General features: G+C 44.4%; 1 protein-coding gene across 6 annotated transcripts in view; it reads left to right on the forward strand.

Annotated features, from left to right (window-relative positions):
- SUCO (SUN domain containing ossification factor) overlaps positions 1–9,638 on the forward strand; it is a 40,121-nt gene extending 30,483 nt beyond the window's left edge. For 5 of the 6 annotated variants that reach the window (XM_017729657.1, XM_017729658.1, XM_017729660.1 and 2 more), the window contains 7 exons: positions 209–1,363; positions 2,206–2,293; positions 4,773–4,877; positions 5,819–5,973; positions 6,319–6,410; positions 7,496–7,551; positions 7,709–9,638. In XM_017729657.1, coding sequence (XP_017585146.1) covers positions 209–1,363; positions 2,206–2,293; positions 4,773–4,877; positions 5,819–5,973; positions 6,319–6,410; positions 7,496–7,551; positions 7,709–8,155 — 2,098 coding nt within the window. In that variant the 3' untranslated portion in view covers positions 8,156–9,638. The remainder of the gene's footprint in view (positions 1–208; positions 1,364–2,205; positions 2,294–4,772; positions 4,878–5,818; positions 5,974–6,318; positions 6,411–7,495; positions 7,552–7,708) is intronic. The other variant, XM_017729659.1, reaches the window with a different exon arrangement.
- Positions 9,639–16,055: the final 6,417 nt, after the last annotated feature.

A 16,055-nucleotide genomic window follows, 5' to 3' on the forward strand; every position in this document is an offset into this window, starting at 1 on the left:
GTGGCAGGGGTTGAAATAATGTGTTTGCCTATTGGGAATGAAAATCACCAGAAAAAATACTATCTTGCAGGATTTTGGTCTCCAGACTGGCCTTTGGTCACTGGACTAAGCTTTGCTAATTTTCTGAAAGATCCTATTTTCACAGTCTTCTAGAGCAAGGATGTAAAACTGTTGAACTAACACCTCAACTTTAACTCTTCTGTTCTAGACTTGTTACTACTGATATTCCCCAGATAGAGAAAGAGCAGTTAATGGTGGATTTGACTAAAGAAAGCCCAATTGTTCAGCTAGTGCAAGAGTATGAAGAAGATACAAGCCAGTCCACAGTAACTTTGCTGTCCAGTGATGACCAGGAAGAGGAAGCATTGGCATGGTTTGAACTGGAGACAGAGAAGTACTGCTGTGACATGGCAGCAGTGTGCTGTATTTCCACCTTCTCAGAATATCTGTTTAAGTGGTGCTCAGTTGCAGCAGCCATGCATCGGCAGCACAGTAAAACTGGAGGTGAGGAAAGGCCACGTTACCCTGTGGATGTGCAGCAGCCACAGCCAGCTCTGACTGAATCTACCCAGACAGCAGTAGGGGAGCCTCTGCCTGAGCAGTTGGACAGCAAAGCTGAGAAACCCCCTGGGTCTGTTGTTGCAGTTGACTTCAGTGCAGTCCATGAGGAGATCAGTAATGAGACCACAGAGTCCATTGAGCTGGAGCCAAGCCATCCTCAAACTGTCTCTCAGTCCCTCCTCCTGGAAGTTACTTCTCGAGTTAAGCCATCCCCCACAACAGACATGGTGTTGGAGCCTGCAAAAGAAGACTCAGGCCAGGTAGCACCAAGGGCAACTCCCCAGGTGGATGTGCGTGAGCTCAGCATTGAAACAGAAAAGGCTGAGAGCTCAGTTGTAGAAGAAAGCCCTGAGACCAGTGTGGCCACTGAGGTAAAGGAGATGAGCACAAGAGAGACTGTTGCTACTCCAGTGATTTCAAAGCCTACAGAGACTCTTCTGCAGCCTGAAAGCACAGTGGGCATAGTAGCCAGCGATGCTGTGGAAGGAAAGGAGAGCGTTCCAGAAGTGCAGAAACCTGTTTTGCCTCCTGTCGAGTCTCCAGTATCTGCTGAGACAAAGGAGGACGATCAGGCAGCTGAAGAAGCTTTGATGGCGATTCCGGTCTCGGGGGGACCTCAGAGAACAGCTACAGATTTCTATGCTGAGCTGCAGAATTCCACAGACCTGGGCTATGCCAATGGGAACCTTGTTCATGGATCCAATCAAAAGGAGTCAGTCTTCATGCGCCTGAACAATCGCATCAAGGCCCTGGAAGTCAACATGTCCCTCAGCAGCCGCTACTTGGAAGAACTCAGTCAGAGGTGAGTCTGAGAATGATTGGTAGGAGTCCAGCCTGTGAAAAATAGTACAGGGGAAAGCTGGGCAGAGTGTAGATCAGAGTGTAAAGCTCTATGGAAAACTGAGAAAAGGACCCAGGCCTAGGTGGCTGTTGGAGTTACTCTGTGTGAGACAGGGCTTCCCTCTTTGTATTTCAGATACAATCCCGTTTAATTTATTTTGAGGAATATTGCTGTGGGTTTTTTAAAAGGATAAAGTCTTGTCAGGATGTAGGCACTAATCTTGCCCATAATTTATTCTACAAAAGGCACATCCTTCTGTTACTGTTGAACTGAATGTCACAGACCTACAATGCCTTTTAAATTTAATTGTTTCCACTTAAAGTACCCTGTTATCTGTAATAACTCTGGTTGCATAAGTGACTGTGGAGAGGGAACCAAGAGCTTTTTGTGAAGGATGTATCTGTGTATTAGTGTTTATCTGTGGTGTTCCTTAGCCACAGGCGAGTGGGGAAATGTACCCATTTCAGAAATGGTTCCAAGGAGGGGGCTCACAGTTATATTTACTGCGCAAAGTGAATTCAGTAAATTGGCACTAAGCTTGAAAGTGTTGAAATAGATTTGAAAATAACTTTGGGGGGGGGGGGCGGGGGGGGGGGGGGGAGGAAAAAAACCCCCCCCAACCATAGGAAAAGACACATCTTTTCTATTTGTGAGACTTAAAAGCAGATACCACTTGATGTTTAAATAAAGCTCTTTGGGCAAAGGGAAGGTTTTTTGCTGGCATAGTTATGTTTTCTGAAGACAAGTCTAAGCTGAGGAGTTTTGTGCACTAGTATTTCAGCCTTAAACACTTTCTGTTTTAGGTACCGAAAACAAATGGAAGAAATGCAGAAGGCTTTCAATAAAACAATAATAAAACTTCAGAACACCTCAAGAATAGCAGAAGAGCAGGTATGGTTTGTTTGGAGTACTTAAGTCTTTTCCTAATTAGGAAGGCTTACTTTTAATGGAAAGTTGCGCAGAGGTGCAGAAATCCTCTTTCAGTTGAGCTGTATATATGCCTTTTAAAAGCATCTGTTCCATGGTTCCCTATTTTTCTCCATAATAAGATTTTTAGATGTGTTCCCCATTGTTTTAGAATAAAGCTATTTTTTCTGATTTTGTACTTGAAGAAAAGATCAGTTGTCAGCTGGTAATGGCTAAAACTCTTCAATGTCTTTGTCAATGAAAAAATTATCCAGGTCAGTTCCAACCCTTGTTTCTTGGTTGTGACTGCACTCAAAACAAATTTTTTAACTTGGTTGGTTTTTCAAAACTAATTTAAATTATGGATTGACAATTTCCCTCTGCTGCTGAAGATACTGAACCTGTAGAAAGGCAGAGGGGTACAGTAATGGCTTAGGCCAAATTTGCATTTAAAGGTGTAGTAATGTAACAAAAGCTTTAATTCATTCTTTAAAATGTGTTTTTTCCCTGCTCTGCCATCCTGGCTTTCCTGAGCAGCTATGAAATAAAGCAGTAACTGCTGTGCTAAACATTCACTAAAGCAGCTGTGCATGTGGCTGTTGTGGTTTGACGCAGCTAAGTGTCAAGCACGCAAAATCTGTTCTTTTCGTAGGGGGAAAATAAGAAAATATTGAGGAAAACTAGAGAGCTGCGAGGCAAAACAGGTTCAAACTTAAACGGCTGCAATACAAAGAAAGAGTTTTATTACTAATAGAATTAAAAGTAAAAAGAAACAGCAAGAAATTAAAGCAAACCTCTTCCCCCCTTTCCAGCACTTTCTTCCCTTTACCCAACTCGCACAAAGGACAACAGAACATGGGATTTTAGTCAGTGTTGCAGTTCTTGATAAGTCTCTTTCTTATGCTTAAGGAAAAAAGGGGTTTTTTTCTGCTTCGCATGGTTCCCAAACTGCCACCAACAGCAGACCCGCCCGGAAAGAAACAATCTGCTGTGGTGTAAAACATCTCTTCCATGAAAAATCTCACAGTTCCTTCACACTGACAAACACAGGCTATCACATGGGGTTATTAATCTTTTTAAGGATGAGTTATTTTGACCTGAACACAAAGGCTTTCTTTGCCACAAGTCTCTAAAAACCTCTCAATGCTTCTATGTAGCCTGGCATAGGCACTCCTAACAATCTTTATGGGCCACACATGAGTTCTCCATCCCCCCATCTACTTCAAATGGATCAAAGAGACAAACAGTTTGTGATATTACAGTTTCTTACCACAGCATGTAAGAAGTTTTTTTAAGCTACGCACGAGAATCGTGGCACTGCCCTCTTTTCTCCTGTCGCCATGTTCAGCTTTGTATCACACAACTCACTTTCTCTCTGGCTCTGAAACCACCATGTTGAAAAGTGTCCTTGTTCAGGCTTTATGGTGGAGAAAGCCTCGTTCCCTTTGTGCTGCTGGCTGCATGGTGTCATCTTCAGTTTGGCATGAAGTGTGCTGGCTGCAGACAGGAGGCTCTGCCAGCTCCCATTGGCTCTGCCAGCTCCACATGGAGGGGAGAGGATAAGGACCCGCTGGTCCCAAGAGGCCGTGCTGGATGGCTTTAGCTGTGTGGCAGTCCATGGCTGGTTTTAGCTGCCTGTGGCTCTGGGATAGTTCCCCCCCCAGTGGGGCCCGGAGGCTCTGAGGCCCCCCCACCTTCTGGCAGGCAAGCTGGAACAAAAAGAATTCCCACCTTTCCGTGTGGTTTAAATATGTAAATTGTAAATATGTAATTGTAAATTGTGAGAAACCTTGAACTCAGGTTCAACCCACTACAGTGGCATAGCAGACTTGATCTTTCAAATTATCTGAAAGTTTCTGAAATGCAGTCCTAGGTCTGTAGTTTGTTCACCCATCAACAATGAAGAAAATAGCAGCTTTCATGTATTGTCTTTTCTGGGTTGGGTTTGGGTTTTTTTGGAAGAGTATCAGCACTGGTCAGTCTGAGGTGCTCCTCTTGGTTAGTCTCCCCTTCTCATAGGATTTAGAGTCCTCTTAGGGCTCTTCCCAGGGAGCAGTTGTTAGCTGCAAATGAGTTGTTCCTGGCTGGTTTGGGCTCCTGTCATTGACTGGCTGCCTGGCCCTGGAACAGCAGCTGTACATCAGTCCTTAGACTGGAGCTCTGCGTGGTCAGCTGTATGTGTTTTCTGGGGCCTCCTGACGGTGACTGTGGAGCTGGCTGCTCACTCTGCCTGTGATGAGGACAGCAGAAGTCACTCTAATGAAATGCACCTGGCATAACGTTAGGAAATGTTACTTAACAAACGAAAATGTTACATGAACACTGTGTTGAAAACAACGCTGGACAGGCCATGTGGCTACTGAGTGCCTGGCTGTGTCAAACAGAACACTAATTCGGTAGCCATGAGTGCATGAGACAGTGGGAACCTGGCAACTGATGGCATGCTTATGACTGTTCACCACAGGATCAGCGTCAGACAGAGGCAATCCAGCTGTTGCAAGCACAGCTCACCAACATGACTCAGCTGGCTTCCAACCTGTCAGCGACTGTGGCGGAACTAAAACGTGAGGTAATCACACTTCAGCAGTGTGGCATGAGAACTCAAAGGAAATAGATGCATAAACACATCTCTGTTTGAAGAGACCAGAGTCCTCAAATAAGGTTTTAAATTGTCTGTAGTGTTGCTTTCAGCCAACTTTAGCTACAAATTTGAATAACTGGGGCTGTCTTGTGCACAACAAAATTGGTAATAATTACTGCAGACCCACTAGGCCCTGTGATTGTAGTCTGAGCTAAGGTACCCTTCTCCTTTCCCCACTGGCTATTGTTATCTTTAGAGATTAGGGGAATCTTGGCAACAATAATAGGAATGTTTTTTCTCAAATGTGTATGTTCTGCCTGCCTGGCATTTCAATAATAAGCAGTACCATAAACATGACCTTCTATATTTTGTGCCTATTGCCAAAGACCTTCCTTGAACTGACACTTAGTAAGACTCCTCCTTTGATGCTTGACTGGCTAAGCTCCTGTTTATGAGTGCTGTGGTTAGTGAAACAACATTGAATCAAGTGATTATAATTGTATTCTGTGAAGTACTGCAGTGTCAGCTGGTAAAAAGCATAGTTTAGATTTGCCATAGGATTGTATCCATGTCAGCAGTGAACCAGAGAAGTTACTTTCTGAGCATGTTTTCTTATGGGAAGTGTATTGCTTTCAGGGAGGTTTGGATGCTCTTGGCAAGGAGTGGCAGCTTCTCTAGTTATGCTGGTACTGGAGACAGGGAAATCTTGTCCTGTTAGCAGCTAATGGGATTTGGCCTTCACTCCTTGAATGCTGCACAGCCAATAGACTGCATCAAACCTCTGAAAAATTACTCAAATGTCAACAAGTTCAGTGAAATTAAAGAAAAGTGAGTTGAGAACATAGCATTTGTCTTTTAAAGCTTAAAACATAAGAATAGCAATATCATGGAGTTGTTCTGTCTTCAACGATTGTCTCAAATCCCTGCAGGTTTCTGATCGCCAGACTTACCTGGTGATTTCGCTGGTTCTCTGCCTCATTCTGGGCTTGGTGCTTTTTGTGCAGCGGTGCAGGAGCCCTTCTCAGTTCTGTGAAGATTACCTCTCAAAAATTCCCAAAAGCAATCACTACCCAAGCCCCAAAAGGTAAGGTACTTATATTCGAAACTTAATTATTCTTTCAGCTTTTTCTATTTCCTAAGTCTGCTGGTACTGACACATCTGCTTTAATTCTGAGTTTTCTTTCTGCACACTGAGAATTGATAGCAAAGAGCTATCGATCATAACTCTCTCCTAGGAGCATTTTGGGGCTAGTATGGTTAACAAATATGCCTTGATAACTTGTTGCAAGCATAGTACTGTATCTGCCAGGCTTTCTTGGGCACCTCAGCAAATAGTTCTGTCTTTCTGCCAAGAATGCCTCTTAATGAGAAATGTGTATGACAAAGTCCCGAGAAAAATGTGTTTAAAAAGCTTTCTGGAATTTCCTAGGTGTTTTTCCTCCTATGATGATATGAATTTGAAAAGAAGAACTTCCCTTCCACTGGTCAGATCACAGTCTTTTCAGCTAGCTGGTAAAGAAGGTATTATTTGTATCATACATCTGGTCTCTGGTGTTGCTCTTAGTGCTGCACAATGTGTGTGTAGTTCATGTATGTGTTCTGTAAGACAAGGTGGTTTGTGAACAAGTTACCAACTGCTCACAGAACTATGCTAAATTATGCTAAAACCTTAAATGCAGTTTTTGCCATCAGTTTTTTTTTTTTGCTCTGCAAATGTTTTTTGGGGGTTAGGAGCAGTCAATGCAGGCACTCAGGTCTGCAAAGCTTGCAGAAAGTAGCTTTTTTTTTTTTTTTGTTCTTGTAAATGCCAGATGTGGGAAGTCCTGATAGCTATGTTTTAAACTTGGCAGGTATTTAGGATTCAAATTTAGCAACTGCAGTAAGAAAATTTAGACCATTTATCTTGGCTTAGGTATGAGGAATGATCTGGTCTTTTCAGTATTCATAGTAGACTTGGGACAACTGATTTTGATTTCTTAGGAGTGTCATGCAAAACCAAGTGTTGCAGATCATAGTAACTACCAAGAATGCTGCTGACACAGCTCTTCAGGCTGCAGCAAACTTGCCTCAGAGATTATTGTACTGTGAATAAAACTGCATTAAAACTTGAGTTGGGAATGTGATGCAGTGAACACCAACTATTTTTTTTCAAAACTACACTTTTCCCAAATTCTCCCCTGCTGTGGTCTCATGTCAGTCTGAACATCTGCCTCGTTGGCAAGCGCACATCTGTGTTGTCAGGGGCAGGCTGCACATGAAACACTGTTACACTGGTAGCAGTTTGGTTTCCTAGACTTCAACTTTTGCTGACTCCTGCTCCTTTTCCCCAAAGGATGTTCTCTGTACTTCTCCCATGGCCATATCTACCAGAAAGCCGAGTGTTTGTGTGTGTCACTGACAGCTGCCATGACAGCACAGGGGAATTTCTCTGTGTGCTGACTTTACTTTCAGTGTTTGTGTTGTGCCCCCCCTTAACTTAAAAAAGGAGGGAGGAAAAAAAGTGCCTGATAAGTGGAGTATTTTGTTGTGCTGCTGTTTAGTTGGGATTGTGTTGCTCTAGAAGTGGCAGTGTCAGGACTGCTAAGTGTATGTTCCCTCTCTTACAGTGGATCCAGAGGATCTGTACATTGTGGAGCCCCTGAAGTTTTCCCCAGAGAAAAAGGTACTGTGCTGTGGGGAGGGAACTAGTGGGGCTGAGGTGTTCCTGCTGGCAGGTGGTGCACATCTCAGCTGCTCTCCCTGCTGGTTCCTAGGCTTGGCCTGGATGCTCTGCTTGACTTCCAGAACTTCACTGTTTCTTTTTTCACTTGTGGTTTCAGAAGAAGCGTTGCAAGTACAAAAGTGAAAAACCAGAGACTATTAAGCCGGCAACAGAGCCTCTGCACCCAATAGCCAACGGGGAGATCAAAGGAAGGAAGCCCTTCACAAACCAGAGGGACTTCTCTAACATTGGGGAGGTTTATCACTCTTCCTATAAGGGCCCTCCATCCGAAGGAAGCTCTGAAACATCGTCGCAGTCTGAGGAGTCCTATTTTTGTGGCATTTCAGCATGTACGAGTCTGTGCAACGGGCAGACCCAAAAGACAAAAACTGAGAAGAGGGCTATAAAACGAAGACGGTCGAAAGTTTCAGACCAAGGGAAGCTCATAAACACTCTAATACAGACTAAGTCGGGGTCAATGCCAAGTCTGCATGACATAATCAAAGGAAACAAAGATATAACAGTGGGAACACTTGGTGTCACAACAGTTTCTGGACACATCTAAACCTAGCTGAACTTCTCAAACAGGAGAGTGTTTGTTCGTTTGAGAACAGTCTGTGGTATTCTGTGGAAGGATAGTGGGAGACGAAGAACTCAACTCATTGGAAAGTATTCAGAAATTTGGTTTCTGCCTTTTTAAATAGATGGGATTGTGTCAATCTTGGCTATAAGCTGCAGCTTTACAAGGCTGATAATTTCCTATGAGAACAGCTTGGGGGGAGGGAGGGCAGGGTTCATTTTATAAAGGTTTTTTTTCACAGTTCTTGGGGCAGAGATTTTTTGAAACCCAGTTTGTTGGGTGGAATAGGGATAAAAGCCTAATCCTCTTCCTTTAGCTTTGTTCCTATTTCTTGCACCTTCCCATATTTATGTGCCTTTTGTCTATTTATAATGCCACTGGAAGAGGGGAGATACAATTGTTTGTCATTTGATTTATTTTGTAATTTCTCTAGCTTTTTTTGAAGATGCAACACTACAGTGCTGTAAAGGGACATGTGTCAGCCTTCAGCTGGACTTAGTAATGTGGACTGGATACTGTAAAAATACCAATAGATGGACTTGCCTGACTAGATTCTTGTTGTGCAAACTCTGTTGAGGAAAATCTCTCATGAGGGATGGCAACTGTGTTATTTGCACCTTCAGTCACAATCGGAGCTTAGTCTGATGTGCAAAATCAGTGACGGTGGCTCTTCAGGATTTCCTGTGTGCGATGGAATCTGAGGCTGAGGAATGCATTTGTCACCTGCATGGCCTGCTGCAGTTCTCTGGAGGAAGTGGATGAGGAATGCTCACTGTTGTGCTGAGCTCAGGGAAAGCTCAGCTGAAGAATGTGAGGGTGCATTCTCAGAGCCTGCTCTGGTGGCTGTGTTGAGCTTGCAAAGCCTGGGAGCTGCAGCTGTCGGGCTGGTTCACAGTGGGTGTTTCCATAATGTTTGCTTTTGTATTGGCTAACAAATGTGCAGTGTTGGTATGGTTGGTATTTCATACTCAAGTGTTTTTTATTTTGACTGTGACTGTATATTTGGATACTATAGGATGTGTGGTTGCTAAACTGTTGAGTGTGGTTCTGAGTGAGTGGAACAAAAGGTTATTCTTTTTGACAGGTGTTACAGGTTCACATTGTACAAAATAAGTTAACTTATTGAGCACTTTTAGTGGTACCCTTTTTAATAGATCTAATGCCTTTCCCTGGGTATTGTACGTAATGTGACTTATTTAAAGCCTTTGTTTTTTTGCTGCTTTCTTGTTAGTTTATGAATACTTCAAAGTGATGTACTCTTAAGAGTTGATCTGCACAATTAGCCAGTCAGAGCACATGAACCAGACGTGTTGAACATGAATTCAGAAGGGTGTCAAACCTGGATGAAGATAATTCATACCACCAGAGTGCAGCATCCAATGTTGTGGAGCAAGAGTATGTAACTACAGAGCTGTAGTGCCATTAGAAACTGTGAATTTCCAAATAAATCTGAACACTTTGTCTTTCATTTACTGGCATTTTTTCCTTTGAAAATGAAACTTGTGGGTTATGTTCTTTGAGAAGGACTAGTCTTTAAATTTCAGTCCAGGGCTAGGACTTGGGATCCTTTGGGCTGTAGTAAGGAGTTCATAAACTTATCAGCCTGGATGTGTTATTCTGTTTAAAAAAAGAAAAGTGTGGGGGAATGGATTCTGAAGGCTGATTGGTGCTTTGTCTGAAAGGTCAGGAACTGTGGCCCTGTGACACTGCTGGAAAGGTTTCCAGCAGGGTCAGTTCATACCTTGCCCTGGGGGATCCCTGCATGTGGTGGCTTTCTGTGAGGAGGACTGCATGAAGTGACCTCTTGGTACTCAGAGCTAAGGCTTGTGAAGGATAAAAAAAGACCATGAAAGGAAAGTTAGAGGTCATTATCTCAAACCAGAGTTTTCAGCTTCAAGTTTGCCCCTTACTGGTCCCTCCCCCTCTAACTTATTTCTATCAAGCACAGCAGGACTGTGTGCAGCCAAAATGCCAAATTCACAGGCTGGCCAGTATCTGCTGGTCAGAGGAGACTTCCCCAGCACTGAGTTCTCACTTGAGTGTCTCAGGACTCTGCTTCATCATAGCACTATGATTTAAAAATATAATTGAATGTGGAGTTTGCTGAGGGAGGAGAGTGTTGGGTGTTTTTGGGGGGGAGCGTGTGTAAGAAACGTGTACCTTTATTGCCCAGGCAACCACTGGGCTTTTCTCTTTGGTAAGAATCACCTGAAGCTGGATGTGACTGAATTCTAAAACAGCCCATGTTGACTCTCTGTGAACTAAAGACTCTCAGATCTACACTACGCTGATAAATGAGACTGCATGTTGAAATCCTAAGCACATGTTTAGATTCCCAAGTTAACAATTCCAGATGTGAAACCAAATGCATTCTAAACTGGTCTCTTAATACCCTGCTCTCTTTATACATTTTAAAAACTGGGCATGACTTAGGTCTAAGGAGTTGATGCATTGTGTGGAAAAATACCAGTGATAAAGCTTGTCCTGTAATGAACATGTGGGAAGTGTGCCATGGGAATAACACATCTGAAGGAACCTACAAGGGCCAATTATGCTTTTGCAGACTTGAGAACGTGTTCTGGCAGGAGACTGGAGACTGAACTACAGCATCCACCTGCTGCTGGTGGAAGCTTTTAGTGATCTAACCACTTTAAAAAAAAAAAGTTCTCTTATCATCAGGTTATTATTGCTTAATGTTTTCCTTTCATGTGGGGTCTTGAGTCATTTTCTACTTGCAGTTTTATTAATGTCACACAATCTGGCTTTCAAAATTAGAATTTTTTTAGAATCAAGTCTCTTAAATTGGTTATGGATTTTGTGTAGGGATAGTAGTTTCTAATGAAGACAGTTTATACATCTCAAATTCCTGTGTGGTGTGGATACTTACATGGAGGGACAATCTTACAATATTGCATACTAAGGTTGGACAGCTGTTGGTGTAAAGAAGCCAGTGTGTATGCTGGAGTGAGGATGGTGTCCTTCAGTCCAGGCAGGTCCTGAGCCCAAGGTCAAAAAAATCTTTAATGCAGAGGTTTCCATGTGAGGATGGATAGGTGCAAACACACACCTTGTGTGAGTTGCTGGCTGTGTTTGCCAAAGTAAGGTGTTTAGGTTATATATATTAAGCATCAGAGTGGAAATCCAGGCTTTTTTAAATATGCAAACTCTACCAGCTGCGTGGTGAGGTAAGTAGAGAGCTCAAGTCTAAGGTGTTGTGTGGCTTCTGCTTTTGCCGAGTTACAGCACGAGATGGAACAGCTTAGCAGGTTTTGCTTAATTAGGTACAAACATGTTCCACTTCATTTGGAACAATTAAAGTGTAGAGCCCTGACCACAAAGTGCTGTAGGCAGGCCCTGTGTGGCTCATCTCCTGGAAACCCTGAGTGTCGAACAGCAGCAGGTGCTGCTGGAGATGTTGCTGGGCTTTGTGACAGCGCAACAAGAATCTCTTCCAAGAGCTTGCTCAGATAAAAGGTTAGGTTGGAAAAGGGTACTGAAACTCACCAATCTTTTCTTACTTATCCTTTCTCTAATTTAAGCAGAGTAAGTTTGAAAGAAGGTTCCAAGGAGCCTTCTGCTGCCTTCTTGCTGTCTCATATTGGACACAGGGCCTGGGAGCTGCAACTGGCCCTTATTCTGCTGCTTTCCATTAGAGTTGCCATTAACTCCACAGCAGCAGGGTGGCTTTTGGAAGGCAACAGAGAGGAAGTGAACTCTCTGCACCTTGTGGACTTAGAGATGGAAAAGAAACGTTTGCCACCTTGAGGCTTGTTTTTCTCCCTTGTTAGATGTGGTTGGAGCCTCCGTCCAGCTGCGGGGCCCTCTGCGAACTCGCAGCAAACACGAATCCCTGTCTGCTATTTCTCTTTTCCCGGAAAAATAACTGAAAGCAGCTACTGAAGCTTCTGCGAGTTGTAATGACACAGTCAGAGTTTTTATCTTGAATGGGCTGAGAATGGCTGCTCCCAAGAAGAAATAAAGTTGTCAAGTACCAACTAGGCCCCCTGACCAGCAGAGCCAGCTGGTGTTTTCCAGGGCCAAGGCTGGCTTTGTGCTGAGAGGCTGGGACTGTGCATGGACTCTGCAGAAGGGCTTGTGAATGTCCTGTCCTCCCCTCAACTGCCACTTGGGGGGACAGGAACTCAACACCTCCACCTTCTCTTGATCTTCCTCACAACTTGTGAGTGACCACAGCACCTTGTTCCATTTTGTCCCCTTACTAAGCTGTTGTACAGTATGAAGTGACCTGCTTGTGTTTCTCAGAATAGATCCCATTACCTCATAACCACTATACGTCATTTCCCTGCACTTACTATGGGCACCAAAGAAATGAAAGCAGCAGAGTAATATTTGAAGTATTCTTCTTTTTCTCAGCTGCTTTGGTTCCTTGGATTCTCTCTCACCTCAGGACAGAGCCCTCTTTTGCTGAATTCAGGGCTGCTGCCTGCTTGTTGTGATCATGGTGGAGGAGAGGACAGAGCACTTTGCTCACTGGAAGAGGGACATACTAAACACTGTAATGCCAGGCCAGGGCTGTTAACCGTAGACTTTAAAACCTGTTCTTGAGTGTGAATATCTGAATGTCCCCGCCATGGCACCAAAACATGGCATTTACATGTGCTGCAAATGCTCCTAGCAAGGACAGCAGTTGAGGAAATGAAAAGCATCACCATCATTTGAGAGACCAAACTTAAAAAACACGTAAGAAAGAAAACAACATGAAGATGTCAGTGCTAACTGCAAATGCTGGGTGAGTTCTGTTGCCTTCTACACCCCTCTCGGGCTTCAGCAGATGCATGTCCTCTCCCTTTGGAGGCAGCTTTCACAAGTATCCATACCAATGTTCAGTTGAAAATCCATCTCTTCCAAACTCTGTCACATTTAGTGACTCCTTGGGAAGCTTTTTATTCTGTGAGATTTAAGAGCTCTCTGCTGTTGGAAATAATCCCTCTCTTTATAGGTTTTCCACTCACCATCCATCCCTCCCTGCCAATCTGCTCTTGAACAGACAGATTTGAACCTCTTCTCTGTCCAACAGTTACTGCAACTTCTTCCAGAGCCTCTCTGAAGTTGAACAAAGACTTGTGAAGTGAGTTCCAGGAGTGTCTGTAGCTGCCTAGTGCTGTATGTGAGCTCTCATGGGAGCCCATGGGCTGGAAGCTCGTGTCCAGCTGAGGAGCCTCTCAGTTGCAGACTTGTTTTCTTTCTAATTCATTGTCTTCTACCCAAAGAGCTCGATCTGCAGTCTTTGTTTCTTGCCTTGTTTTCTTCTGATTGAATTCGCTGTCCTCACTATTTTGAATCCTGTGTTTTTGAATGAGAATGATCCTCAACTTTCTCAGCTGCTCTTGGGTGTAATTTCTGCAGCCCTGTTGGCTTTCAAGAGTTGCTTTTTAGCATTTCCACTAATCATTAGTGTGAGAGGAAAGATTTGTTAATTGCTTCCAGAGAGACTCTGTCCAAAACATGGTGAGAGCCTCTCCTACACAGAGGTTCACACTTCAGTATTTGTTTTAAGTTTCAGGTTTTATTTTCTGTCAAGTATTAGATCTGGATCATTCAAGTCCTGCTTTCTTTGGGGTATTTCAGGCAGGTCATCCTTTTGTCCCTAAATCATGGTGGTACAAATTCTTAGCTGCTGGCTGATTCTCTGCCATCAGCTTCAGCATAATTATGTGTCTTGTTAGTAAGAGCTCCCACCTCTCTGGGAGAGGGTGAATTGGGGATGGAGAGTGTTCTGAGCAAATCCTCTTTTTCAGTCTGTAATGGTTTTTGTTGGTTTTGGCAAAGGGGAACAATTGTCTGGTAAGGGCTATGGAAGGTGTTTCCATTGGAAAATATTCCTTCCTTCCTGTTCAAATGACATATTAGGGCTGCTGGAAACAGAGTGTACAGACTGGTTCAAGAGCGGGATAGGGTGGTGGAGGCAAATCTGTCACCCCTTTTGTCCTTCTTATGCCCTGTTTTCCTGCCCAGTTGTCCTTGTCCCACATTTTAGGAGGGCTCAGCCTTGTCTAAATTCTGACTCTAGGCCTTTAGCAAAATTCATGTGACTACAGCAAATTGTCCCGCCATTATTTCAGTAGCCCTGTTAATATCCTGTGTCACTTGAGCAGCAGGAAGCCAGCAGAACACACAGCCTGCAGTCACCAGAACCTGCTTTTTTTTGGACCAGAGGATCTCCAGAGGTCCCTTCCAACCCCAGCCATCCTGTGACTCTGATCCTGATGTGCTATGCAGACACAGCTCTGCCTGACACCATCTTCCAGTCAGTGTGTGTCATCTTGGTGGTGTCTGCAGGTGGTGACAGGAAAATGGAGCGTGACAGCAGAGGAAGAGGTCCCTGAAAGCATGTTGTGCACTAAGCAATTTTTGATGGTAAAATAGCCCCAATCTTTGGTTTGCCACAGCATGTGGTATTAGCAGGCTCTTGATCTGGGCATCCAAAAGAGAAGGTGCAGCTGAAATTGCTTCAGTTGGTTTCCTTTTCTTTCCCTCTCACCCACCCATTAAAAAAGCATCTTTGTGATAATAGGAAGCAGTGGGTTAGAAGTAAGAACACTTGTGACATTTAAGGGAAACTGCTACTGTGTCCTCAATCCCACCTCAATAAGCTGTTGGCATTAAACACAGTGTCGGGAAAAACTTGGGAGTGGATCCTCTCCGGGCAAAGCCATTGTGTGACCCTCTCTTGTAACGGCTGTGGGAGTGGATGGGGACCTGTCCTTGGGTGGCTGGGGAATGCCGTTCTGGGATACAGAGAGGATGACTGAGCCAGGGTAGGCATGACCAAGCTTGAACTTGTTAGAGTTGGATTTATGTTGCCTTTGTCTCTTTTAAAACCAGAAGTGTGAGGAAGAGCCAGATGAAACCCCTGCTGTGGAGCACTGCTGCAGCAAAGGGCTGGTGAATATCTTCAAAAAGCAGTGGGATGTCTGGTGGTGTAGGCAAGACTTTGTCAGCATGTCTGATTTATTGCTATGGTTGCAGGCAAAGCTGAGCCCTTGCTTCAGAGAAACAAGTGTACATAGGTTGTTCAAATGTGCTCTTTTCAGATTCCAGTTTTGATGTTCAAGATCAAAGCCTGCACATTGTGATTGCTTCCTTCAGCCACAGGAGACAAATCTCTAGTTTGCTCGTGTTAAGCATTTCCTTCTTTTTTAACACCACTCCATACAAATACACACTTCAACACGGGGCTGTAAAATGCAAGAAAAATTGTTTATAATCACTTGTGTGCACCTGTAAATCTGTGGGTCAATCTCACTGTCACTGCTTAGAAATCTGCAGTAAACGAGGAATGGAAACTGAGAAACGGAAATGTCCCTGTGTCTCTTCATTAGGCTATTGTAATGAGCTCTTAAAAGTGCTGGCCCTTGCAGCATGGTCTGGATTCTGGGTTCTTCCTTGGAAGGGAGGAGGGCAGCCCCCTGAGCTGGCTCTGCCTGGGCTGTTCATGCTGGGCCAGCTCTGCTCAGGCTGCAGCACTCACAGTGGCTTCCTCTTCTCACTGAGGTTTTTATCACGGCAGGACAGCGCCTGTGTTCCGTGCCCCGGGATCCATGCCCTGCGGAGCTGCCGAGGAAAGGGGGGGATGCACAACGGACAGGTAAGGAACGAAGCGATTCCTTAGCATCCCACTTGGGATTGGTTCTTCATCCTCCTGCTGTGGGCAGGAGTCCTCAGCTCTGTCTCTCCCTTGCGGTGCAGGATGCCAGAGAGTTTGTCGTTCCTTTCGCTCTGCTCGCGGTCCAGGACGGGCCGTGGGAAAGCAGCCGCCCGTATCCTTTGGGGCTGCTGTTCAGGGTGTTGGATTGCTGAGCCCCGGGCGGCAGCGCAGCCCCCGCTTGTCCCGAGACGGAGCTGTGGGAGGAGCGGGGGGGTC

This window comes from Corvus brachyrhynchos, unplaced genomic scaffold (genome assembly GCF_000691975.1).
Source record: "Corvus brachyrhynchos isolate BGI_N302 unplaced genomic scaffold, ASM69197v1 scaffold101, whole genome shotgun sequence".
Taxonomy (NCBI): Eukaryota; Metazoa; Chordata; class Aves; order Passeriformes; family Corvidae; genus Corvus; species Corvus brachyrhynchos.